The 27,810-nt window shown below is 36.0% G+C and overlaps 4 protein-coding genes across 7 annotated transcripts; all 4 read left to right on the forward strand.

Moving 5' to 3' along the window:
• The first annotated feature begins 1,121 nt into the window (after positions 1 to 1,121).
• Positions 1,122 to 1,890, forward strand: LOC145957532 (uncharacterized). Its single transcript, XM_083073806.1, has 2 exons — positions 1,122 to 1,130; positions 1,378 to 1,890. Exons 1-2 carry the CDS (start codon positions 1,122 to 1,124, stop codon positions 1,888 to 1,890), a joined length of 522 nt encoding a protein of 173 aa, XP_082929932.1.
• Positions 1,891 to 2,453: 563 nt separating this feature from the next.
• Positions 2,454 to 3,902, forward strand: LOC145957533 (uncharacterized). Its single transcript, XM_083073807.1, has one exon. The coding sequence runs from the start codon at positions 2,454 to 2,456 to the stop codon at positions 3,900 to 3,902; it is 1,449 nt and encodes a 482-aa protein (XP_082929933.1).
• Positions 3,903 to 4,156: 254 nt separating this feature from the next.
• Positions 4,157 to 5,419, forward strand: LOC145957535 (uncharacterized). Its single transcript, XM_083073808.1, has 2 exons — positions 4,157 to 4,407; positions 4,450 to 5,419. The coding sequence occupies exons 1-2, from the start codon at positions 4,157 to 4,159 to the stop codon at positions 5,417 to 5,419; spliced, it is 1,221 nt and encodes a 406-aa protein (XP_082929934.1).
• Positions 5,420 to 24,825: 19,406 nt separating this feature from the next.
• LOC109814827 (uncharacterized) lies at positions 24,826 to 27,745 on the forward strand. 4 transcript variants are annotated; one of them, XR_002241104.3, is made up of 3 exons: positions 24,826 to 25,031; positions 25,522 to 26,918; positions 27,392 to 27,745. XR_002241104.3 is itself a non-coding variant. In XM_083073087.1 (2 exons), exon 2 carries the CDS (start codon positions 25,678 to 25,680, stop codon positions 26,746 to 26,748), a length of 1,071 nt encoding a protein of 356 aa, XP_082929213.1. In that variant the 5' UTR covers positions 24,826 to 25,031; positions 25,522 to 25,677; the 3' UTR covers positions 26,749 to 27,055. The 4 variants fall into 4 exon arrangements, 3 of the variants coding, with proteins under 3 accessions (XP_082929213.1, XP_029130492.1, XP_029130491.1); XM_083073087.1 differs by lacking the exon at positions 27,392 to 27,745 and having other exon boundaries at positions 25,522 to 27,055; XM_029274659.2 differs by lacking the exon at positions 27,392 to 27,745 and having other exon boundaries at positions 24,826 to 24,999; positions 25,522 to 27,055.
• The last annotated feature ends 65 nt before the right edge of the window (positions 27,746 to 27,810 follow it).

Consider the following 27,810-nt stretch of genomic DNA (forward strand, 5'->3'; position numbering starts at 1 on the left):
AATTGAGTGTGGAGCAAGCACAAGCAGAAGTATATGGATTTATTGAGCCTCAATCAATCCAAAAATCAGGAAACACTCAGGTCCAGATCCAGCAATATATGCAAACATGGATGAGTGACTCAAGAAGAGATATATACATGGCTCCATACATTGACGGGTTAGTTTTTTAATTGGTTTTTTAATCATGGTAATTTTATAACTAATTTGTTTGTCATACAATGTAGGTCAAATTGGCAGTTAATGGTAATCATTCCTAACGAATACACTGTGGTGTGGTTTTGTTCACTACATCGAAAACCAAGCCACGAAATTAAATGCCAATTACAAGGGTAACTAAATTTTTTCATTATGTTTTAAAACTGTAATTATATATATTGGCTAACATTTGTTTTTATTTCAATTAATTAGAATCGTGTCTGGAGCTAATATTTTAAGTGGAAGAGCCAGATCATCAAGGTTAGCAAATTAATTCATACAGTCAATAATATTTAAATTTATTGACTTTGGAAATAATAGTTATTTGTTTCTCATTTTAGTGTAATAAGCAACAAGACTCGTTTGAATGTGGCTATTACATCATGTATTGGATGAGAGCCATAGTTTCTGCGGGTATTATTGATTCTTGGGCGCAAGTAATTCATATCAAAATTTATTTAACTATATTTACCTGTAGGATAATTAACATTGCATATTAATGACACTTAAATTAATGTTTCAGGTCTTTCAAGATCCATCTCCATTGCTCGAAGATGAGTTGCTCAAGATAAGAGAACAATGGGCAACTTTTTTTCTAAGTTTAGTTAGTTAGATATTATGTTTATAGTTTGATAGTTAGTTAGTTTAGTTAGTTAGATAGCATTGACAAACATATGTTTTATAGCCTTTTTAGGATCATAGGATTTACATTGTCATAATTTATATATTATTTTCTTTTTGTCATTCAATTTTGAAATATAATTTGAATTTCTATTCTGGACTGCCTGATTTAGATTTGATATTTTGGACTATATTTATATGCAGGTGTTGGGTATATCAAAAATTTATAAACGTTTAAAAAAAAAACTCCCACAATTTACGTCGGACATGGCCTTGTCCGACGTAAATTTACGTCGGACGAGGCCATGTCTGACGTAAATTTGTGGCATGTTTTTTGTCCCTTTTTATGTCGGTCTGAGAGAATCTCTGAAGTAAATTTACGTCGTCTTTCAGAGGCGACGTAAATTTACGTCTCCCGTATTAACGACAGAATCTTTTCCGACGTAAAAGGCTCAAAATACGCGACGTAAAAGACCCTTTGTGTACTAGTGATCTTTGCCTATTGATAAATATGATGGTACCACTGATCCTGATGAACATCTTGATGTTTTCTTGACACAGGTAACGTTGAGCACAACTGACGATGCTGCCTTGTGTCGGATTTTTCCCACATCTCTCAAAGACAGGGCCTTGAGTTGGTTCACTCGGCTCCCTCCCAATTCGATTGACTCGTTCAACACTCTATCGTCCCAATTTACTATTCAGTTCGCTACGAGTCATCCTCACAGCTTGACGTCCTTGTCACTGGTTAGCCTTTGGCAAGACAAGAAAGAGTCGCTTCGAACTTTCATGGATCGGTTCAACAAAGCAACCTTGGAAATCCGAGACCTTAATCCGGCTGTAGCGCTCCACCATCTCACAACAGCTTTGAAACTTGGACCATTTGTTAATAGCATCTGCAAAAGACCTCCTTTGGACATGAATGACCTACGAAGGCGAGCCGATAAATACATGCAGATGGAAGAATTGGCAGAATACCGCAATCAGGCTCGGGCCGAACAGGGGGGCAAACCCGAGAAGCAACCAGAACAGCCATACAGAGGCCGAGGCAAAGAGTTAACCTTACGTGACTGACCTGCGCGAGGTCAAAAGTACTCCCATTATACTCCACTCAATGCAAGCCGAGCCGCTGTGCTTGAACAAGCCCTAGCATCAGAAGTGTTAGCAGTCCCAAAAAGAGCCTCAACCCCGCCCCGCGCCGATGTCAACAAATCTTGCAAGTATCACCGCAATCGCGGACATTCAACCGAAGAGTGCGCCGCGTTGAAAGACAATATTGAGGATTTGATCAAACAAGGGCAACTCTGAAATTTTGTCGATCGGCCAAACTCGTCTCGGCATCAGTCCACATACCACCCTCGGCAGTAAGACAGGTCTGATCATTCGGATAGGCATCGCTGGGAACGCAGCCGATCAAGAGATTGGAAGGAAGATACTCATGCAACGCATCGGCGGGTAATCAACACGATTGCCGGAGGTTTTGCTAGAGGCGGGTCGACGTCATCAGCTCAAAAACGACATTTGCGAGTTGTCCGATCTGTGAATGCTCTTGAACAACGGGTGACTCGGCAACTACCCGCCATCACATTCACTGACAAGGATTTTCAGGGCATTCATCCGGTTCAAGACGATCCTATATGGTCATCAACGTAGAGATACGCAATTGTATCGTGAAAAAGACATTAATTGATCAAGACAGTTCGACCGATATTTTATATTGGAACACTTTCGTGCAGCTCGGTATCCCTGAAGAGGAACTAACCCCCTACAATGAGCCATTGGTCGGTTTTGTAGGGGAAATGGTCGATACCAAGGGGTTCATTAAACTCTCTACTCGGTTTTGCTTCGATGAAAGGGAGCACCGAGATATCCAGGTGAAATATATTGTTGTCCAGGCCAACACATCTTATAACATACTGCTAGGTCGGCCATCGTTGAATGCCTTGGGGGCAATTGTGTCAACCCCGCATCTGGCTATGAAGTTCCCATCGGCCAAAGGAAATATTCTCACCATACACGCCGATCAAAAAGCGGCTCGGGAGTGTTACTTCGCAAGCTTGCGCGTGCCACCTGCTCAAGAGAAACCAGCAAACTCAAGGAGGGTTCATGCGATCACTCCTTCTTCAGAATTGGCTTCACTATGTGATCTTGATCCACGAATGAATGATGAAAGGGCAGAACCAGTGGAAGAGAAGATCCCAATACAAATCGGAAAACAAGCATCTCAAGTCACTTACATCGGCAACGGTTTGTCAGACACCGAAAGAATAGAGTTGAGTAAAGTAATTACCTCGAACAAAGACTTGTTCGCCTGGACTCCGTCCGACATGCCGGGAATAGATCTAAGCTTTATGTGCCACAGACTATCGATCTGCTCGGCCGCTAAGCCAGTGGCACAACGAAAGAGGAAAATGGGAACGGAGAGAAAAATTGCCGTTGAGTTAGAAGTAGCTAAGTTGTTGCAAGCCTGCTTCATTAGGGAAGTTCAGTACACTACATGGCTGGAAAATGTAGTCATGGTTAAAAAGCCAAACGGCAAATGGCGCATGTGCATAGATTATACCAATCTCAACAAGGCGTGCCCAAAAGATGCCTATCCACTACCTAACATTGACCGATTGGTTGATGGGGCGGCTGGACATTGTTTATTGACCTTCTTGGATGCTTATTCGGGCTACAATCAAATACGCATGCACCCACAGGATGAAGAGAAAACAACTTTCATCACAGACTCAGCCAACTACTGCTACCGAGTAATGCCGTTCGACCTAAAAAATGCAGGGGCAACATACCAGCGGCTTATGTACAAAATTTTCAAACACCAGATCGGCCAAAACTTGGAAGTTTATGTTGATGATATGGTTGTCAAGTCAGGTGACCTCGACACCCATCAAAGTGATCTTGAAGAAGTTTTCAGGCAGCTCCGAAAACACTACATGAGGCTGAACCCCGAAAAATGTGTCTTCAGCATAGCTGGGGGTAAGTTTCTTGGATTCATGCTATCCGCCAGAGGTATTGAGGCTAACCCGGATAAATGCCAATCGGTTATCGGCATGAGAAGCCCACATAATATTAAAGAAGTTTAGGTTTTATCCGGACGACTAACTTCTCTTTCTCGGTTCCTCCCCTGCCTAGCCGAAACAGCCAAGCCCATCATCGACTCGGCACACCCCCCGTACTTTCAAAACCCGCTCCAAGCCTCAACATGATAGTGTATTTATGTGTTTCCAAGGAGGCAATCAGTGTTGTCCTAGTACAAGAAAGAGAGTCCCAAAAACCAATCTATTTTGTGAGTCAGATGCTACAAGACGCCGAAAGAAGGTACCAACTTCTCGAGAAGATGGCGCTTGGGGTGGTCCACATGGCACGGCGTCTTCGACAGTACTTCCACAGCCATAAAATCGTCGTTCGGACTGATTGTCCAATTGCCAAAGTTTTACGAAAACCCGAGCTAGCGGGACGAATGATGGCTTGGTCCATAGAGTTATCTGAATTCGACATATCGTTCGAACAAAGGGGGCCGATCAAATCGCAATGCCTAGCTGACTTCGTTAATGAGTTACAACCAATTGGACATTTTGAAAGTGATCAGTGGGTACTTCGTGTTGATGGATCGTCTAATAGCTAAGGCAGTGGGGCTGGGATAATCCTCGAAGGACCAACAGGCCTGGCACTTGAACAATCTCTTCGTTTCACTTTCAAAGCTTCGAATAATCAGGCCGAGTATGAGGCGTTACTAGCTGGATTGAGACTGGCTCGGGAGGTGGGTGTTCGGAAATTGTTATGTTGGACCGATTCAAAGGTTGTTTCAGAGCAGGTCAACGAGAACTTCCAAGTTAAAGACGCATATTTGTTGAAGTATTATCATACTTTCCAAAATATGTGTCAACATTTTGAAGTAAAGGTGAAGCACACTCATCGTGAAAATAATGAAAGAGCTGACCAATTAGCCCGACTGGCAACCAGCAGTCAAAAACCTAGACAACTTCGAACCACCCTTCACTTGGAACTATCAACCCCAAGTATCGATGTTGTTGAATGCCTGTCAACCTCCGAGCAACCCCCAACGTGGATGACCGACATACTTAGACTAATCACCGAAAGTATCGAGCCGACATGTCCTTCGGTAGCCAAAAAGTTGAGAACTCAGGCCGCGAGATATTCAGTAGTGGGAGGGGAACTTTATCGAAGAGGTTTCTCATTTCCTCTACTCAAGTGTCTCAGTTCCGAACAGGCTAATTACGTGTTAAGAGAAGTGCATGAGGGCATTTGCAGTTCCTACTCGGGGGGAAGAACTTTAGCAGCCAAGGTACTTCGGGCCGGCTATTATTGGCCGACAATCAAGACTGATTGCATGGAGTTCGTCAAAAAATGCATTCAATGCCAAAAACATGGCAATATGATCCATGCGTCATCCGAGCAGCTTCACAGTATCAATTCACCATGGTCGTTCGCTCTCTGGGGAATGGATATACTGGGGCCATTTCCACTTGCTAAGGGGCAATGTAAGTTTTTGTTCGTTGCGGTTGATTATTTCACAAAGTGGATCGAAGTCAAGCCCCTTGCGGCAATCACAGCAAATAACATTCAAAAATTTCTCTAGAAAAACATCATCACACGCTTCGGCATCCCTCATGCCATTATCACTGACAACGGACTTCAGTTCACAGATCAAAAGCTTAACAAGTTTCTTCAAGATTTAGGAATCAAGCATCGATTCACGTCAGTTGAGCACCCACAGTCAAACGGCCAAGCCGAAGCGGCCAACAAGGTCATCCTCTTGGAATTGAAAAAGCGCTTGGGGACAGCCAAGGGTGCATGGGCCGAAGAACTTTCTGAAGTTTTATGAGCGTATCGTTGTACCCCCAATCCACAACCAAGGAAACCCCCTTCCGATTGACGTATGGCACCGATGCCATGATACCAGTCGAAGTCGGAGAACCCTCTTTCCGCCGAACGCATTTTGACGAGGCCTCAAATGATGCATCCCTACAAGTGGAAATTGACCTAGTAGATGAAGTACGCGCTTGCGCTCAGATTGTAGCTGAAGCATGCAAGCAAAGGATGACTCGGCGGTTCAATTCCAATCTCTCTAAAAGAAGCTTCCAGGAAGGAGATTTAGTATGGAGAGTTTAGGGGTCAGCAAGACGTAATCCGCGAGAAGGCAAGTTAGAAGCAAATTGGGACGGCCCATTTCAGGTTCGACACAGCCTTGACAATGGCGCATACAAGCTTGAAGAGCTCTCAGGCAAGATCATCCCAAGAACATGGAATTCAACTCATTTAAAAACTTACTATAGTTGATTTGTATAAAGATAGCTGATGTACATCCATGGTGCACTCTTTTCCTTGATCGATTTTTTCCCCCTTATAAAAATGTGAAAAGGGGTTTTGGCCGTCAAGGTTTTTAACGAGGCACCCATTAATGAAAGACAGATTCAACTCATTCTTCTCACTCTTACTTGCTTTCATATGAATAATATACACAATAAAAAAGGCTTCCCTCCCGAGTTGATCAACTCGGCGAAGGATGTGCCTCGGAAACTCATAAAAAAGGCTTCCCTCCCGAGTTGATCAACTCGGCTAAGGATGTGCCTCGGAAACTCATAAAAAAGTCTTCCCTCCCGAGTTGATCAACTCGGCCAAGGATGTGCCTTCGAAAAATCACGCAAAAGGCTTCCCTCCCGAGTTGATCAACTCGGCCAAGGATGTGCCTTCGGAAAGTCACGCAAGGGGCTTCCCTCCCGAGTTGATCAACTCGGCCAAGGATGTGCCTTCAATCTTAAAGCAACGCAATTCCGAGTGACTCCATTCGGTCTTGTTCAAAAAGCAAAGCAATTTCGAGTGAATCCACTCGGATTTGCTCAGAAGGCAACGCAATTCCGAGTGACTCCACTCGGTCTTGTTCAAAAAGCAACGCAATTCCGAGTGACTCCACTCGGTCTTGCTCATAAAGCAACGCAATTCCGAGTGACTCCACTCGGTCTTGCTCAAAAAGCAAAGCAATTCCGAGTGAATCCACTCGGATTTGCTCAGAAGGCACAGCATTTCCGAGTGACCCCCACTCGATCTTGCTCACAAGAAACGCAGTTCCGAGTGAATTCACTCGGTCATGCTCATAAAGAAACGCAATTCCGAATGAATCCACTCGGTCTTGCTCAGAAAGCAACGCAATTCCGAGTGTATTCACTTGGTCTTGCTCATAAAGCAACACAATTCCGAGTGACTCCACTCGGTCTTGCTCATAAAGCAACGCAATTCCGAGTGACTCCATTCGGTCTTGCTCAAAAATCAAAGCAATTCCGAGTGAATCCACTCGGATTTGCTCAAAAGGCACAGCATTTCCGAGTGACCCCCACTCAGTCTTGCTCACAAGAAACGCAGTTCCGAGTGAATCCACTCGGTCTTGCTCATAAAGAAACGCCATTCCGAGTGAATACACTCGATTTTGCTCAGAAAACAACACAAATCCGAGTGAATCCACTCGGTCTTGCTTCAGAATGCAAGTGGTTTTCATTTTTACAAGCCTAAACGTTGATTCGGTTATTTATTACTTGAGTTTTACGTGCAAATTTGGTAAGTATTTTGAATGAAGACTTATTAAAGACAGCAAGAGTCAAAAAGGGACAATGTCATTTCATTCCAAAGAGGGAGGCTCTATCGGCCCCCGATCTACAACTAATTAAGCAAAAAGTTAAAGCATTTACATAAGACTTATCAAAAGCTAAACTACTCCTCGGGGGTCCGGGCTGGATCGTCTTGCATGATAGTTTCGGGATTTCCCTCGGTCTCGGTCTCGGGCACTGGATTCTCCCCTTCGACGGCGGTTTCCTCAGAAGAAGTTTCAGCATCATCTTCTGGTTGGGGGGCAACACCCGGTTCAGCGTCATCAGGGTCGGCCCCCTGAGGCATATCAGCAAAAGACATCAACGACCCTTGATAAAAATCGCAGGTCATATCAAACTCGAAGCCTTCTTCGAATTGGCCGAAATGCTTGGCCTGCCGAACCGCGTGTTTAAAGCCGGCTTCATGTTGAGCAACAATTTTCTCTTTCGCCTGCTCCTTTAGGCTGTTGTACTCGGCCTGAGCTTCCTCCAGTCGGCATCGCTCTTCATTAGCTGCCTTTTGAAGGTTCAGGCGAAGAGTATCATTGTCTCGCCGAACAGCATCCAACTCGGCCGCCAGATCCCAATTTTTGGCCGCCACTTCTTCATTAACCGCGATAGCTTCGGCGGTAGTCTTCTCGGCCTCCTCTAAACTTTGTTTAAGATGCATCACCTCGCCTATAGGTTCCATGGCTAGGTGATGAGCTAGGGCCAATGAGCGAGTTTGCACCTCGTAGTAAAGTCTCCACTTGGCTCTTACATCCAGGCTAGCCAAGAACTTCTGCCCGAAATGAGACACAATATCAGGCCGAATCATCGTCTCGGCCGACACATCATCACCAAGAAAGGCATGAGACATTAACTGAGGCGGCACCACAATCACGGTCCGATTGGGTGATGCCTCGGGCACTGACTTGGCCTTCTTAGCATGTTCTGGATTTTCCTCAGCGCTTTTCCTTTTATGACGTTCTCGACTGGTCTCCTTCCCCTTTTTTCCCTTCTTTTTTGTGTTCAGGAGAAGGAGGCGTTCGGTCATCATTATCCGGTCGGGGGGTGCGTGCAACTTCCGAAGTGCCTACACCCCCGGCTTGTCTAACTTGCTTCGCTCGAGCAGCAAGCAAGTTGCGAATGTTCAGCTCGTCGGCGCCACTGGTAACCATGATTCCTGCAAAAAGGGTTAGGTAAACATCAATAGGAATTTAATTTACAGTCGAAATAGGACAGATAACATACCTATCAGGTCATTCCACCAACATGAAGATTCAACCAAGTTAATTAAAGACCTAGTCGGCAAGCGCCGAGGAAGACGAAGCAATAACTTCAGGTCCGTTCGCTTTTCGGTCGTCAGCATCTTCTTCGGCACTACGTCGTAAGGCCGAGGGGCGCGAGTCCAATACAATGGAAATAAACTCTTCTCGTCCTCACCAAAGAAAAAGTGTCGTCCATTCGGCTTAATAGTCACTCGGAAAAATCCGGCCTTAAAGTTTTTGTAGGATGAGGTGAAACTGTCCAGTAGTTGCCGATCACCCACTCGGCTTAGAGACAGCCACTTCGCCAGTATGGATGGCCTGGACGAGTAGAAGTACAGAAAGAGGAGGGGAAAGGGCTTAATGTGAAAACACTTACACAGATGCTTGAAGCCCTGCAATTGTGCCCAGCTATTCGGGTGCAATTGAGTAGGAGCGACGTTCAGCACCTTCAACACCCCCATGGTAAACTCATCAAACGGAAACTTTACCTTGAGATCCCGAATGAGGCAGTCATACATGTAGAACGACTCCATCTTGGCACCACTATGATCAAGACAAACAATATCGGGATTCGGAAAGGCATTATTTCGGCATGACCGAACGCCGATCGGATAGGGTTCCTCCTTGGGGTCAAAATTTAGGCATTTGGTGTAGTCCAGCAGGTTACTGATCATATCCGTGTCTCGGTAACGCGAGTAGTAGGAAGTTACCTCCCCGTTCACCCACTCGTAACCAGGCACATCGGAGGGACCATACCGTTGCCGATTCGATACACGCTTCGTTTTCTCCTGAACCTCTTCACTCCCACTAGTAGAGGTTTCCCCTGAAGAAGAAGCACCACCATTCGGCCCTTCGGCATCAACAGGAGACCGAACCGCACTTAGACGACTTGAATCACTAGAAGAGGACCCCTCGGACGACGACGACCGGGAGCTGCCGACCGAAGAGCTTGTAGAAGTATTAACCATGGCGATAACAACTTACCAATTCTTTCACAGGATCACAATCGTTAGTCGGATCGGCTTCAGAGACCTTCAGCTACCACAATTCGGTTGAGAGCAATACGTGTGAATGGCCCTACCACGCAGCTATTTATAAGCTCAAAAAACGGGCGGGAAAATTCAAGTTTTGAAAAAATGTAACCATTCGATCCCCGAGATCCGACGGTTACAAGTACGCAACCGTTCACCTTACCCTAGTAACTATCTCCATTTTACCCTTAAAGAAAGTTTCACCTTCCTTCAAGGCTGGGGGGCAGTGTACAGGTAGGAGGGTTCGGCCACCACCCTATCGGCCGTCGAATGGCAGGACCAGGTAGCCGAACGCCAATCGGCTACCTGGATCGGCCTATCATCACTTGGTACTCTTAATCAAAGATTAGGGGTTAATTAGTCGATTAAAGTGTATTACCTAATACGATAAATATGTTGCAGGGCCCATGGGGTTCAGGGCCCATAAATGTCAGTATAAATAGCTCAGGTCAAAAGGTAACGTCACTGTTCATTAATTATCCTAGATATTCGAGCTTGTCCTGACTTGAGCGTTGGAGTGCCTTTTGCAGGTACCAACCCCTTCACTAGCGCATTGGATCGGAGCTCTCGTTCGGCCTTTGGACTACCAGAAGACTTAGTGTGCCCATCAGACAGGTACAATAAACATGCTTTTTTTCCCCTTAAACTAATCAAGCTAGGGAATGAAGTGAAAATGACCATGATAGACATCAAATTGCATAAAATAATAGACATTCACTTCCTATACCATTCCAAGTGTCACGATTTTGAGAGGAATTGATGGATACATATTTACATAAATTAATTACCCGTAAAATGAAAAGAAATATCGCAATGGCCTGTGATCCCTTGAAAAGATAACTAATATTTCTTTTACATATATATAAGTGATAATATTTCTCTATTCCTACCAAACACACAAGAAAATACATAAATGTTACCCATACGTGAAGCGGGTAAATCTCAGTCATTAATTGTCCTAGCAGGCTCACTACAACAGTTGAGGACTCACTTTTAGTATGATACACTAGCTAACAAAATTATTAACACGCAGTTGGTACGAAGAAAATTGGGTTCAGATCTCTTCTGTGCTCTTCTTTCTAAAAAATTTGCTCTTTACTCTTCACTTCTATATTATATTAGAATTGATCTTTAAATTTTGTGTTTAGACTTTTTCATAACTAGAATTTGTATCCGTGTAATCATAGAATGTATGCGTTTGTGAAATGTGTACTATTCTATTTTTATATTATTAGTTAGTTTTTGTTTATAGAATTCATACGTCCACCCGCTACCTGTTGATTTAAGGGTAAAGAGTACAATTTTGAGTTGGCCAATGTTAGGTCAATTTAGGCACTTGCTTTTTTTTTTTTTTTTTTTTTTTAAAAAAAAAAACACTTTATATTCACTATTAGGATTTGATAGGGAAAATAGCAACACAATAATTAAAAGTAATAAAGTACACAACAGAAACAATTTCTTAATTTGTAAAAATCATTGAGGGATAACAAAATAAATAAATGACAAAAAATAATCATCACAAAGAGATACAAATATTTTTAACGTGGAAAAACTTTCTCAATGTGAGAAGTAAAAATTTATAGACATAAATTAGTCAATCAAGCTTCACTATGATTAAATAAGGGTACAAGAGAGTCTAATCAAATACATAAACAAATACTTACAACAAATCAATATATCAAAGTAACAAAGTCTTCCAACTAAAGAATAAAAGAAACATCAAATTACAGCAATTGTGTAAAATTGATTTCTCTAACCACAGACCTTATAGACCTCCAATTCATGATCACAACGATTAAAATGAAGATCATCGTGTTAAGAAGCCAATGTCAAATTTTCAACCCAATCCAATGATAAACGAATTGAGAATCACAATTTTACTGAAATTAGTCTGTGTATACAAACCAAATTTTTGACTCTTTTTTTATCTTATTTCTCTCCTTGACGAGTGTGCAATTCTCTCTCTGTTTAAGGAATATGCGCTATACAAAAAATTGAATACTGAGAAGCAAATAGTAAAAAGGGATCATTGGGATCAATTTAACGGTAAAGTGCAAGAGGATGGTTAGTATTTATATGATTTTAAATTTGAATTATGATGTTCTCATTATAATTTTGATAAATAAAAAAATAATATAAACAGTAAATAATAATAATAATAATAATAATAATAATAATAATAATTCTATTACAAAATAGAGTACAATAACTCCTCTAATAATGCTAGGGATGAAGATAACATATTTTTCCTTAAAAAACTCTACAAGAAATAAAATCGTTCATGAGCTTCTTTCTGTATAATAAATTATTATTATTTGTAACCTTAATTAAAGTTGTTGGTGCCCAACCCAAAATGCAGGCCATAAAATCCTCCTTTAAATCTAGTTTTATTTTTTCACACAATACTGAACAAATAAAAATTGAACAAAATTTCAACCATATATGAGAATATTCTAAAGTATCTCATCCTGTACCCGCATTTCAAAATACTATTCATTTTCAGTTCTAGTTCTATACTTGTGTGAGTAATTATTTTAATCTCCATTCTTGAATTTATTAGATACTTGTATATTCATATTTTTACCCGCGGTCCAAATTTTACTTATATAAAGTTAGTAAATTAATAGAGAGACAATATTTTACATAAGTAATACATAATATTAATTTATCAGGTTTTTAATATTAAAAAAATTTAACATAATAATTCTTATAAATAAATATTATAAAATATTTTATTTGTAAATAAACTTTAAAAAATATTTAACATAATTTTAGACTTTATTTATATTTCAATTATATCATTAACAAATGAGTCATAATTACTAAAAAAAATTACTAATATTTAGATCATCAAAGTTTGGCTCATTGACATTTGTTCATGAAGTTAAACTTTTCATTATTCCTTTAATTTTAGTTTGATATTATTTAAACAATGAATAACATAATTTCTTGATATTATTAATTTCAATTGAATATGAGGTACCATAAAGCTTATTAGGGAAAAGTACTTCTGTAACTTCAACTTATATCTAAAATAATAACAATATTATTATAATAATTAATATATATTTATATATAAATATATTATTATTAAATAATTATATATATATATATATATATATATATATATATATATATATATATATTGTGAAACCCTTTTCCCCTCTTTTTTTTTCTCTTTTCTCACTCCCCGAAGACTTTTCCTTTCATTCTCTACTCTCTTTCACTCACCCTCACCTTCTTCTTCTTCATTCTTGCTGTCCCAAAAGGTGGTGGTACTGAGTAGGTGATCCGAAGCTTTTCTTTCCTCCGCAGCTGCTAAAGATTGTTCCTTGCCGTCCGTTTAAGCCTTCTTCAATCTCCTTCTTCGTCTTTTGTCCCGAAGCTCGGAATCTTCACCCGAGGTAAGGGAAGTTAGTAATTTTCTTTCCTTTGTCGTTGTTTTTGGCTGTGGATGAGTTCTAGGAACTCGTTAGACGTTTATTGATGGTTGATTCGTGGCTGTTTTGAATGAGAACTGGTTTTTGGGGGTTTTGGGGTTTTTGAGAAAATTTGGGGAAACCCTTGATTTGTTGTTGCATGTTGAAAAAGGTAGTATTTTTGGGTTCTTGGATGGAAATGTGATAATTTGAACCGATTGCATGTGTTTGGGGAGTTGATTTTGCAGGTTTTGATGAGATTTTCGAAAGTTTGAGGGTTGCTGCTGGGTAGCACGCCGGGCGTAGTTCTTCGCGCCGGGCGCGTGACCATCAGAGACTTCATTTAGGCAAGTACGCCGGGCGCAAATGGTGAATGCGCCGGGCGGGCTTGAGGAGGTGAGTCTCTGGATGGCCCTCGCTGGGCGTTGTGGAACCGCGCCAGGCGCGATATCAGTGGATGACTCAAGTTTTGAGGTTCTGGTGTGGCGCCGGGCTTGGCTTTGTCTCGCCGGGCGTGGAGACTCCATGGGAGTCTCTGCTAGAGGTGGCGCTAGACGCAATTTATATTGCGCCGAGCGTGAGACTTGGAGAAAGTCTCTGCATACCCGGCGCTGGGCGCGGGTTCGTACGCCGAGCGTGTGAGATTTTGTGAGGTCTCTGCCTTCCCTCACGCCGGGCGCAATAGGTATTACGCCGGGCGTGTTGGTCCCTGGTGCACTCTGATTGTGCTGCGCTGGGCGCAACCACGAGTGCGCCGGGCGCAGAGGTGGAATTTTACTACATGCTAAGTTGAGTTGAAATGAATATGATGGGGTGACTAGTAGATAATGAAGTTGATGATGTTAAGTTGTATTATATGTTGCTGAGTAGTGTTGTGTTGTAAGTTGATATGCTGGGTTGAACAGTTGTGTTGCACTGTGTGTTGCTTTTGGATGTTGTAGGCCGAAAGGCTGAGGTGTTGTAGGCCGAAAGGCTGAGGTGTTGTAGGCCGAAAGGCTGAGGTGTTATAGGAGATCTCCGAGGTGATATGCGTGACGATGCATTTTGTGTGTATTGATAAACTGTGTGGTAATAACTGACAGGATGTTTACTGATGAATTGTTGATGATTGTAATTGCTGTTATTACTTAAAATTTTCCTTATATCTTGTCCTTTTTATACTAGCTTACCCTTGTTGTTTTCATGTATTTGAACTGCGATGATCATACTTGTATGGGAGCAGAGCAGGGCTAGATTTGTGATAGGAGCAGACTTATAGCTGGCAGAGGACGGAGAGTCTTAACTGGCTGATATTTTGGACTTTAAGCCAGTATCTGGCTATTTTGGATTGTATTTTATATTGTACGCCCTAACTCTAGTTGGGGTGGAACATTGTATATATTTATATTCTAGATCCTATATTTATATACTCATTCTATTCTATCTAGTGTTTCCGGTGTGCTGTGGTTATAAGTGTGGTGACCTGTCGGGTCGTTATATATATATATATATATATATATATAACTATGGAAAAGGACAGATTGAATATATAGTACCTGCATCCACTAAATTTTATAGGTTTATACGTGTCATGTACATATTTTCATATAAATGAATATTTATTCATTTCTCGTGAGAATACTTTTGTGAATATCCATAGGTCCAAGTCCATTTTCTCATTCCTAATTCAACCCTCCTCCTACCCACTATGCAGGGAAAAGAAAAATTTAAATTGGGGTGAACAACTGATCCAATAGAAGAAGAGAGAAACGCATAATGCTCTACAGAAAATTTGGGCTATTGTGATCTTGGACGCCAGGTGAACAAAAAAAGAAGCAAAAGAATAGTGGCCCAACTGATTTCCTAGCTACTAATCTAACTGCTGCTACTAACTCAATTAAATTGATTTAATTCTCAATTAAATATAAGCTACTAATGGCTATCAATGTTGTGCAAATTGATATGATGACATAGTATTTTGTTTTTATAGTGATAATTTGTTGTATTTAAATTTATTTTTATATTTTTTAGTTGTTGAATTATCATGTAAAATAGATTTAAACTAGAGGATAAGTTCGATCTTTTGACTACTATACTAGAGATAATAGTGTTGTGTTGGTGACTATTATAATACAATTTGTATAATAACAACTTAAGATTTATGTTTAGAATTTTAGATTATTTTATATGTATTGTTATATGCAAATTTAAAAAACTTCTTACATGATAATCTTAAATAATTAAATTTATGTTTCCTTCTATTTAACGGTTGAAATATAAAGTGTAAAGACTTCTCGCACTGTTACAACGAACAAATGAAAGAAAGAAAAACTTAAGCATATAACAACTAAATTCAACAAAAGTTCCTATACAGCTAAAAAAATATTTTCTTTAAATTATAATTAAAACGACATTATATATTAAATAAATTAAAATAAATATAATGAAAACTTTATCCGTAATGTAAACATAAAACAAAAGTAAGCCGACAAAGCAAAGGGCATGCGTAATTGCGTATGCTCCGACAGAAGCATTACAAATGCTAGCAGTGACACAAAAGCCAACGGAGCATAGGTTACGTCTTCAATGTTATACTCAATCTCAAGAGACAAGACCCGTCGTTTTCTTTCCTCTTTTTTTTTTTCTTTCTTTTTTATGTCCTCATCGTTGGATGAAAATTTATTTTGGATCATCTGTCTGCATTATGAGAAAAACTTTGCGGTAGTAAATAGTAATTGCATAGCACATATAGTTAGTGAAGTTAACTAAATTAATATTTGTTTGGTACAACTGAATTAGTAATTAATTTGTCCATTTAGTTATTATTTCTCTACAAGCTTTATTCTTTCCTATTAAAATTTTTGGTAAAAGCTCCTAATGAAAAATTTGATGTTGCTAATCACTCCTTTGTGAAGTCTTTTCATTTTATTATTTGTCGTTTAATGTTGTGGTATAAAAAATATAAACTAGCTAGTATTATAAATTTTATGAAATTCACATTAACTAATTGTCAAGGATAGAATTAAAAAATAATCATTCATTACAATATTATAAAACTATATCAAAATGAAAAGGTAATACACATTAATTTATAAAACTTGTTAAGCCGTCAATGAAAGGGGAATAGACGAATAAACGTCCTTGGCCAACTATTGTTATATATTTTAAGACGTTTCAAAAGCTTAATTTATTTGTGAAATTATTTTAAATTTTAATTTTAATTTAAAATAATTATTTTATTATTAATTATTAATTTTAAAATATAATTAATATTTATTTTGATGAGATATAATGACCTGACCATTATTTTAATTAATTTAAATTATCAAAATGTTAAATTAATTAGTGAGAATTTATAGAAGTTAGATGCACTTAACATTGTTCTCTTCTCTATTTTTATTTTTTTAAAGTAAGAATTTGCTAGTTCCGCATCCCTAGTCTAATACTAAGAAAATATTGTTAGATCCCGGGAACTTATGTAAAAGTTTGCATATAAATACTATAGGACAGTATATTGCACATCTCAAAAGTTCAAATCAATTCGTATTCTTAGCATTCATAGACAATATTCTAAAGAACTTATTGCTTTTGATGTCGATATATAATTGTGAGAAAAGAGAGGACGGATGAAATTGTGATGTTGCGGTTGACATTTGTGAGAAGATTGCGCACTATATGTGCTATATATACATGTAGGTTTTCTTTGTGTAAGGGTTGCATCAAAGACGTGGTTATCTTATGTGTGTGAGGAGAAATTATGCAGCGCAATCAAATTTTTGCGGTTATCTTCCAAAGCTATTACCACTAGCTCCACAAAACTCAGGTCACCTATATGCAACCCAAATTGTTTCGGTTGGATTGAATAAATGTGGTTCACAAGCATAGTTATCAATGTGGGAGATTTATTTTATGTGAATGAAAGGTAAAAAAACTAAGCAGGTAATTTTTTTTTTTGTAAATTCAGATATTGTTGAGAGATTAGCATGATGAGAGACTTCATATTAACAAAAAAAAAAAGTAGAAGAAAATTTTGAGGAAATTAACAATAGTATGGTTTTGAGAATACTATTTTTTTTATGAATAAATAAGAGAAATTATTTATTGCTTCATAGTGAGGTATAAATATAATGTATGTGAAAATGTGAGCCATCATTTAGAAAATGATGTAGTCAATTAATCTTTAAAAATCTTTTCACAGTGAGAATAACTAGTATAAGTAAATATGATAACTTTAGTGTGCATCAATTTATGTGGTGATGAACATTTTTACTCTATATATTTTTAGATATTGTCTTTAGACCTCTTTATATTTTGTTGAATTGATCTGGTGATTATATATTTTATTTTCTTTTGGGACAATATGTTGACAACGACAATTGATCATTATTTGAGTATCTTAATTAAATGTATAATCATATAATAAATGTTAATACCTTTAGTATAAGTGGTGTGAACTTTTTGAGTTTAACTATTAAAAGTTATAGTCATTTATGATATGAGTTATGTATCACAAGAAAACTATATATGAGAAATTTATATATGGGTGTCATCTATATGAGAAATTTATATATCATGATATGCTAGAGAAATATTATAAAATGTGGTATATAACATAGTGAATTCCATTGTATTAAAAAATACAATGATCATTAATTGAGTATTCAATTCATATGAGACAAAATCTACTAACGTGTTATTACACTTTGTTGTAGGAAAATTACTTTGAAATAAACCAATAATAATAATTGAAGTAAAATTTGTTGCTCTAAAGATGATTAATTATGAGACTTAGTGGTATATTCTATTGGAAATATAAAATTAAAAAAATATATAATATAACATCCACTTAATTAAAAGATTAGAAATTATTTTTTAAGCTTTGTTTTTAATATATAAGTAAAAAATGTTTGAATTTTTTGAATTTAAACATAAAAATCTCAATCAAGTCAATTTGATTTAATAGTTTTAATCTAAAAATATTCATAAGGTAATAAATGAGAATAATATGTCAAAATAAATATGATTAAAGATATTTTAATAAATGTAATATATATTTTATATAAAATAATTGTCAAAATTAAATGCTTTTAATTACTTTCTTTGTTTTCTATTATAAGTATAAAAAAAATATTATTTCACACATATTAAAAAAATTAGTTATCTATATTAAATTTTACTAGTTTTATAATGTTCTTTTTAAATTATAATTATTGTAAATGTAAGAAAAAGTAATTCAATTAGAAAGTTATGCGTATTTTAGGAAAAGTATTATTAAATAAGAAAAATAATTATAATTTTTTTATATTTAATAAAAATGTGTCCTTAACATGTGTGAATTATATATATATATATATATATATATATATATATATATATATATATATAAGTTGCAAAATAATTATTAAATCCCTCTAAAAGAATGTCTTTAGCCATGTTGGTTTAGGTATATTATTGGTGGAAAAAATAAATAAAAGCTATTGAAATTTGAATCCCTTCCCCTCTCTCTCTATTTTTTTTTTTTTTTGTGGTGAATTCGAATTCTTTTAAATCCCTCTCTAATATCGAGTAAATTAATTTGGAGTCTTTGCATTAATATTACTGATGCCTACTTTAAGACTCAGTGCTGCTTTCGTACTTAACGATTGGTGACATAGGACGGATCTTATCTTTTCGTGAGGAACGCATTCGCTCTTAATATTTGACTTAATTATCTTTTTGGCATTTCCCAATAATACATCCTCATAGTCACCGTGATTAGGACATGTGATTCCTTAGAGATATGATATAGCGATCGCCATTTGAAAATTTTGTAACATGATTGGAGTGGCGGTGCCTTATTGCAAGTGGTTTGGCAACTGTAGTTTCATGGAGGTTACTATCTCAAGTTCGATCAATTCTTGGGGCAGCCCCTCTCGATCTCACCCAACACTAGCACCTCTATTAATTTGAACCAACAAACGGGTCATTATTAACATCATAATTAGCTGCTTATTCTCGTCTCTCATATATACAAAATGAAAACCTAATCAAACTAGAATACTAGACCTTGCCTTTAGGTTTTGTACACAATTCCATTCTCCTTTTTGTTGTCAATGCAAGAATATTTGCATAACATGCAAAACAAATGCGACCTATCTCATCACAATTGCAATCTCGACTCTCAAAAAAATTGCACCGTACATTTTATAAACCAATTAAAAATTAGGCTAAAACACTAATTTGGTCCCTTATAATAATTGTTTGTTTCAATTTAGTCTCACTTTTATTTTTGGTTTCAATTTGGTCTCAAACTAATTAATTGGTTTCAATTTGGTCCCTTAAAAATTAATTGGTTTCAATTTGGGACTTCCATCCAAATTATTTAAACGGAGTTAATTTTTGCCCACGTGGATGCCACGTAGATGCATATGTGGATGCCACGTGGATGACAATTTTTTTTAAAATACCTGGACCCAGAACGGCCCGTTCTGAAACCGGAACGGGCAGTTCTTCTTTCATTTTTGGTGTATTAATTTTGCATTCAGAACAGCCCGTTCCAAATGCAAAATTAACACACAAAAAGTGAAACCAGAACGGCCCGTTCCGGTTTCAGAACGGGCTGTTCCGGTTTTAACTTTTTTTTTTAAAATATAAAATATTAATAATTTTACAAAATATATATTATTAATTATATTTTAATTATGTTGTTATATCTAATAAAATAAATATTTTAATAAAAATAAGTAATTTTAAAATTTTTACCATAAAAAAATATTTTTCAAAATTATTATATTTTTTAATAAAATTAATAAAGAATATCATAACAATACGATTTTAGTTTCTCCCATTAAAAATTAATAATTTTAATATATATATATATATATATATATATATATATATTGCGGAAAAATATAATGTATATTTCTCTGATTTGGGAAAAATACAAAAGTGGTATAATTAGAATACAAGGGAATAAATCTGCACACTAATCTATCCCTAAAAATTTGGGAAATAATTCTCCCTATAAATGTTGTATCTAAATAATTAAAGGAGAGGAAATAAAATTGATCTTATTAACATTAAATCTTTACAAATCAGAATTGAATATTCTGATTGATATATGCTGATTTCCAACAGATTCTGATTGATATGTGCTGATATTCAACATATATATATAATGTTTTCAAATTAAACAATTATTTATCTATTCAAATTAACATATGTTATAATTTTTGATATTATATCAATAATATTATTAATATATTTATAGATAAACTAATATACTTTTACAAAAATATAAGTATATTAATTAGAAATATATATCTGATCTTATATATTTATATTTTTGTAAAAATATATTAATATATATTTATCAAATTATTAGTTTATTTATAAATATAGGAAAAATATTATTGATATTAATTTATTAATAATATTAAAATATTAATAATATATACATTTTATTTATTTAGTAATAATAAATATATATCATTTGATACATTACAAAAAATTATAATATATGTTAATTTAAATAAGCAAACAATTATATAGTTTTAAAATATTATATATATATATATTAAAATTTTAAAATTATTATATTTTTAATAAGAAAGACTAAAATTGCACAATCATGATATTTGAGAGATTAAAATTATTCAATTAAAAATGGTGAGACTAAAATTACACAACTATAATCTTTTAAAGACTGAAATTACTCAATTAAAACCTTAGGGATCAAAATTGCATAATTATCAAAAATACAATGAAGGCACTATTCTCAGTTTTGGAACGGCCCGTTCTGAATCCGGAACGGCCCGTTCTGAAACTAGAACAGTCGTTCTGGTTTCAGAACGACCCGTTCTGATACACTTTTGGTGTGTTAATTTTGCACCTGGAACGGGCCGTTCCGGATGCAAAACTAAAACACCAAAAGTGCAACCAAAACAGCGCGTTCTGGTTTCAGAACGGGTCGTTCTGGGTCCAGGTGTTTTAAAAAAAAATTGGCATCCACATATGCATCTACGTGGCTAAAAGTTAACCCCGTTTAAATAATTTAGACGAAAGTCTCACATTGAAACCAATTAATTAATTTGGGACTAAATTGAAACCAATTAATTAGTTTGGGACGAAATTGAAACCAAAAATTAAAATGGGACTAAATTGAAACAAACAATTAATATAAGGGACCAAATTAATGTTTAAGCCTAAAAATTATTATTGATAAAATAATTTTTAAAATAATTATTATAAAAATCAATAAATTTATCATATAAATAATTTGTAATTAGATAATATTGTAAAAAAATTATATTCTGCATAACCTATTTTCTCTTTTTAAAATATTGATATAGACACTCATACAATACGTACTCAATTAATACTCTTCATTCCTTTTATGTCTTTGACGGGGTGTCAAATATTTTTGATGTGCCTCTTATTTCTCATTATTTCTTTCTTATTGTAATATTATATAATCAACTATTTATCTTATATCTCTTCCATATCTTTCAACATTTCTACACTTCAAGGTGTCCAAAAATAATGAAAATCTCTTTATTTTCTAATATTATTTCCAACAATCACCGGTTATATTTATGCTTGTTTCCCTTCTATCACTTTTTCTCTGGGTATAGATTGACAAATGGATGTGTGCATGAATAATTTTTGTGGTTATACTACTATTGCAAATTGGTCACGACTCACGAACTATATTGAGTTAAAACTCATTTAATTTTTGTGAGCTTAAACTGGCCTACAAAATTAATTGAAGCTAAAACTTAACAAAGACAAAAAGATAATGTTGCAGTACAGACAGACAGTACTGCTGCTTCTGATGCATTCTGGCGATTCACAAAAGTGAGAGTGATTAGTCACAAGCTCTGAGTCTGACCTAGGGTTTCTGTAACGAATCTGGGGACCATATTTTGGATCGTAGTTTTACCCTTACCTGCAAATCAGTTATTAGTCTGTTTATCGTTTTCTGCTAGAGATGCACGATACTGCTTGTTCAGAGTCTCTTGTAGTCTCAGATGCTCCTTGATGGATAACAAAGGAACCCTCCATTATTACAGTTTAAAGAATGTATATATAATCCTTTTCCTTTCTCCTTTCAGAAACAAGTAGAAACTTCGTTTGTATCTTTCTTTTTACCTTCATCCTTTTGTTCATATTCTTGTCCGTTTTCTTCATACTTCTTATCCTTTTTCATTGTTATATTTTGTGTTTTCAAATAAATGAAGGGTATAAAATGATCATTATGCTCTCTGGACTGCAAAACTGCATGGATGACCTTTTATCCTCCTCTTTATCAAATAATTGTAGTTTATTAGTTGTTTCTTTTTCTTCATGATGCATGAAACAATAATATTTACTTAATTTCTTCTTTAGTTTTATTACTATTTTAAATCATTTCCCTTTTAAACGGAACAAACTTACAACTGGTTTCAAAATGTTTTGGAAGGACTTTAGCCTTCAACGGCTGATGTAGTTCTTCATCAGCATTTTAGGTTTACAAGGGTATACATCACTTATCCTGTAATGTGTATGTGTCATGAAAAGAAATTGGAGCCATAGAGTCACTTGCCTTTGTTCCTTTTGTAGAATTAAAGAAGGCCCACTCCTTTTTTTTCTTGGAAATTAAAGAACATTGTATCTTTTGGAATATTAGACTTCTTTTTTATCTTTTCACGCTTTTACATTTCAAAGATATGCAAACATGAAGATATTTCGTTTTGGCCATTTAAGAACTTCTCCAAAAACCCTAGTTTTATCAACCATTTATCGTTGAATAACACAATTCATTAAGGAAAAATCAGATTGGTGGCTACATTTTTCAGAGTTTCTCCTTGTTTGTTCGGATGAAATTATACACGTTAAACAATGATAATGAAAATTCTGATGATTGATCATCATGTTCTTCATCATATCAGTTACCAGATCAAATATGGTGTTTTGTGGGGGCAATTTTAGGGTTTTGAATCGAAGGCTAAACCAATTCGAAAGGTGAACGAATATTTTCTGTCTTTGCCAAATGAAGAAGAGAAGAAACTTGGCTTACGTTTCTGCATCTCGCACACAAACACATGATTAATTGACTTTCTTTTGAAGAAAGCATGCGTCATGGGGCTAATAACCGTGTCAGTGTCAGCTCAATGAAAAGCCTCAACTTGCCTCTCATGCATATCTCTCTGCAAAAGTATTGTGTGGTCCTGTTTGTGCTACAGTGGGTGTCGTTTCAAAAGATATCATACATAATTGGTCCCTCACCTACCACTGCCTTTCCCTTCTCCGAAGTACCTATCATACACATAGACATGACAATAACCTTGGACATGGCACCACAACTTTTAAGTCTTGCCATTAGTTATATATCTAAAGTGGATTTCTCTGTTTGTCTTCTAAATCCTCTCCATGTGATGTCTTTCTGTTTTATCTCTTTTTTTTTTCTTCCTTTTTTACCTTTTCATTTTAGTTTGAAACAGGAAGAATCAAATTCTATACATGGTTGGTGTGAAATCATAAGGATTTGCATGTCATGATCAATGTCTTGTTTATACAAAAACATTATGAATTTATTTAATTCAAGTAAATATAAGAGTATAACTAACTCCACTTAGCAAAAAGTGTTTAGTTGTTATTGCAGTTGTTTGGTCAAATTTTGATTGATCAATGCGTTTGATGCTCTCAAAAGTCTCAAGTCCTTGGAAAGCTTTTCATGTTGAAGAGTCTAAATTAAGAATATTTTTGCAGAAAACTTCTTATGTATTAATAAATTAAGAGATGCACGTATTACCTAGGAAAATGATGCGTATAGACACATACATGCAGCTACCTGCAAGACATCTAAAGAGAGATAGAAATAAAAGGGAGAAATGCATATAATTGACGAGTGATATGATGTGAGAGCAATAAAGAAAAACAAAGAATACTATCATTTAGATGTATATACTTCATGTACAGGTATCCATGCGTCGTTGCTCTATTAGTTAAGGAAAAATATCTATGGACACCTTGGTGTATATCTACACCAACAGAGATAAGAAGAGACGAAAGACATATAATTGATATAGTTGGTAATGTGATGCGATAAGAAAAAGATAAAAAGAAATAAAGAGAGTTAAGTGATTGGACTGTTAAAATGTCCGTAAATCAGACATCATTGTTAACAAGACTATGCTCTTAATAAGAACAACATTTTCCTTGATGCTGCTTTGCCTAGCTGCTTCCGCGGATCCCCATGTGATGTGCTCAGTCACAAAACCTTTCGTAGTTGTCGATAAAGTGTAACCAGCCGTTTTTCGAAGCGTGTAGCAATGGTCCCCTTTTGAGGTTATAACTGTGTTTATTCGATCATTAAGCCTTTGTACTAATACGAGTAACGTTTTTTTTAAGTTAATTAAGACCCATACATATATAGAGAATTTTTTTTTGTACAGAAGTCAAGCCTCTTACCATTTTTAACAAAACTACATAGTACGTATATTAAAGTAATTTTTAAAAAAGTAATCAATTATTGTTCGGAAAGTTGCTTAATTTCTGTACCCAAGGTTTGTAAGAACAAAATATCAGGATAATCATCCATAAATAACTACTATAATAAAGGAAATGATTACCCATTATGCCTAACCATGAAATGATAAGACTTAGACTACCATATTTATTTGAGCAATAAGGACGTGTGCCACGTGGCAAACTATGCGCCATTGCTTTATCTTTCAGTGCGGCGTGGTTAGTTCAATTCTGGCATCTTCCTTTTCCAAGCTGCGGGCTCCAATTTCTACTCTAAGTTTATATATGCAATAAAGCCAAGCCAAGCTCAATTGGAACTTCAAATTTTGTTCTAGTTTGGTATGCAAAAGCTCAGTGCAAACTTCATCCTTCTACCTTGTGGTGCTTAGTTTCAAAAGTGGTAGGTGTTCATGTGAGTTTGCCAGATGATCAACTATAACTAGGGTTTGTATTCAATTTGAATATTCAAGTTTAATTACATGTGTTTGGATCTGGACTTAATTGAATATTGTATCTTATTTTAAATATATTGTTTCACTACTGTACCATGTAAGCCTTTCCTGCCTATGGTAACCTTTTGCAGTTTTTTTTATGTATGAATTATATGATACATAGCTTTGCTTCTGATTTCTAAATGATTTTAGAGTTATTTACTAACTGCATTAAATATTAATTCTTTAAGTTATTCTATTAATATTCTTTAATCCCCTCAAATCACAACTGAATTATATGATATTATTTAATAATATCCATTAGATTCTGCAAGTCAGCGATCTGTGTGTGATGAAGTCATCTGTTCTTCATATCCACTTCCAAAGGGAGACAATATTAATTATTTATGAATTTATTCAACACCTTTAAATTTGAGTAAATTTCATGAAGAAACAGCTTCTCCCAATTTCCTTTTTTTTATTTCTTGTGTTTCTCGATGCAGATACCTAGGATCGAGAGACAACCAGGAAAATCCAAACAATGGACTTAAAATCTAGCAGTTTCATTGTTGATAGTACCTTGGAACAGAATTTTGACAACCATAAAGTGGAAGGACGACAAAACTCACCTAGCAACCCACAATGAGAGGCATAAGATCATGATTAAGAGCCCAAAAGAAGCAGATTTTTCATTAAAACAAGAGGGCCATCATTCTAACTCAAGTGATCATGAAAAGGCAAAGGCTTCATCAAGCTCAGCAGCACAATGGCCAAGACTGAAGGATCCAAGGATTGTGCGAGTGTCTCGAGCCTTTGGAGGGAAAGACAGACATAGCAAGGTTTGCACAATAAGAGGGTTAAGAGACAGGAGGGTGAGGCTATCAGTACCAACCGCCATCCAACTCTATGATCTTCAAGATAGGCTAGGGCTCAGTCAACCTAGCAAAGTTGTTGATTGGTTGCTCAATGCAGCTAAGCATGAAATTGATGAACTTCCACCACTTCCCAATATTCCTTCAGTGAATAACTTCACCCTTGGTTATCCATCTGCTGTTACTTCTAATGAAGCTACCACCTCTCATTCTCAGCCTAATGAACAACTTCTTAATATCAATAGGAGCATTCAGTGGGAAGGTTCAAGTCAAAATTCTTTCTGGAAACTGAAGCCTAAAGAAGTTTCAGGAGAAATGGTTAGCCCTGAGAAAGCATTAAGTTGGATAAATAGAAGTGAAGAGGATAGGCAAGGAAGCAATAATGAAGGTCCTGGTACTGCGAATGTTATACCAAATAATCTCTCACCAAGAGCAAGTCACCCTTCATTAATGGGCTTACTGAATACCATGCCACACGGTTATCAATGGGAACCTTCTGGTGGTGATGTTTCTCATCATCAGTTGGGAAACAATGGATTTTCAAACCAAACAGACACACATGGCATTAATGTTGTGCCTTTCCCAACATCAGCATTGTCTTTATCAACTGGGAATTCTCAAATTCTGCTTTGTCCTCCAGGAGCAACACAGCCATATTTCTCTTCACATGTTACAGCAATGGACATGGATCCGAGACAAATTAACCATTATCAGATGTTGAGTTCAGCTTCTCAAAATCCATTAACGAGTTCTCTCAACCACTCTTTCAGCTTGGCTATGATGACTCATAGACCTCTCAACTCACCCAACAGCAGCAAAAGCCCTTCCCTCAAAGACCAGGATTTCCCTTCCAAGTGATACACAAAATACAAAGTTTATCTGAATTCTCTTCCTCTCACAATATGCATGGATCAAGACCGTGAGAAAGCTTCTTCAATTACCAGAAATTCTACGTTGCAGCGGGGTTTGAATAATCATTTTGTTTTTGAATGCCTGTTTGGATTTCCTTCTATTTCTTTCAATTATAGGTAACCTTTATTTAAATTTTCCCTTTAGTTTTTTGAGGTTATATATTCCATGAAACAGTCTAACTGGCCTTGGAAGGGTGTAATACGAGAGCTCTCCTTTAAGTGATAATGAATTATTTGCTTAATAACTAATAGAATGCATATTGTGCAGATCTTAACAGTAAGAATTGTCCTTCTTAGGTTATGTTAAAAGACTAGCATTTTAGAGGGAAAGAAAATTGAAGACAAAATTTCATTTATCATAAATATTCTCTATTTTTTAAAAAATTAAAGACATAAAGTAATAGATTAACAAGATTTTAATAAAATAAAAAATTTATCCTCCTTTATCTTGTCATCCAAATCTAATTATCTAAATATACCCTTAAAAAATACAAATGCAAACCTTTCTCAATTAATTATTTTCTTTAATCAAGTGTCATCTGTTATGTCTTATATTATTCAACTTTTTGTTTGTGTTTATATTTCATCAGATGAAACAAAACGAAAGACAATACCTAATTTCATGTTGATACGCACGGTGGCCAGCACATCGATCAACCATACAACATAGGTTATTGTCTTTACTTATTTATTATTCTTTTCAGTGATGAAAACCTTAGGTTATTGTCTCAAAACTGTGATTGTGACTTAACTGACTTTCCCAGCCAGTCACTAAAAAGGTGGCACATGAAAATAACATATCTCTAAAATTGCTGCACAAAGCAAGAAAATTCAAAGAGGAGATTGGTCTGCATGATTAGGGAATATTTCGACATTAATCACATTATATGGTACTGTGTACTTTAAAGAAAACTGAGCAAGGAAACATAAGTTCAGAGTACTTACACCTTCTGTATACTTTCTCAGAATAAAGCTTAGGGGGTGCCTTTCAAAAAAGTCAACTTGGAAT

Source organism: Cajanus cajan, chromosome 4 (assembly GCF_000230855.2).
Source record: "Cajanus cajan strain Asha chromosome 4, NIPB_CcT2T_4, whole genome shotgun sequence".
Taxonomy (NCBI): Eukaryota; Viridiplantae; Streptophyta; class Magnoliopsida; order Fabales; family Fabaceae; genus Cajanus; species Cajanus cajan.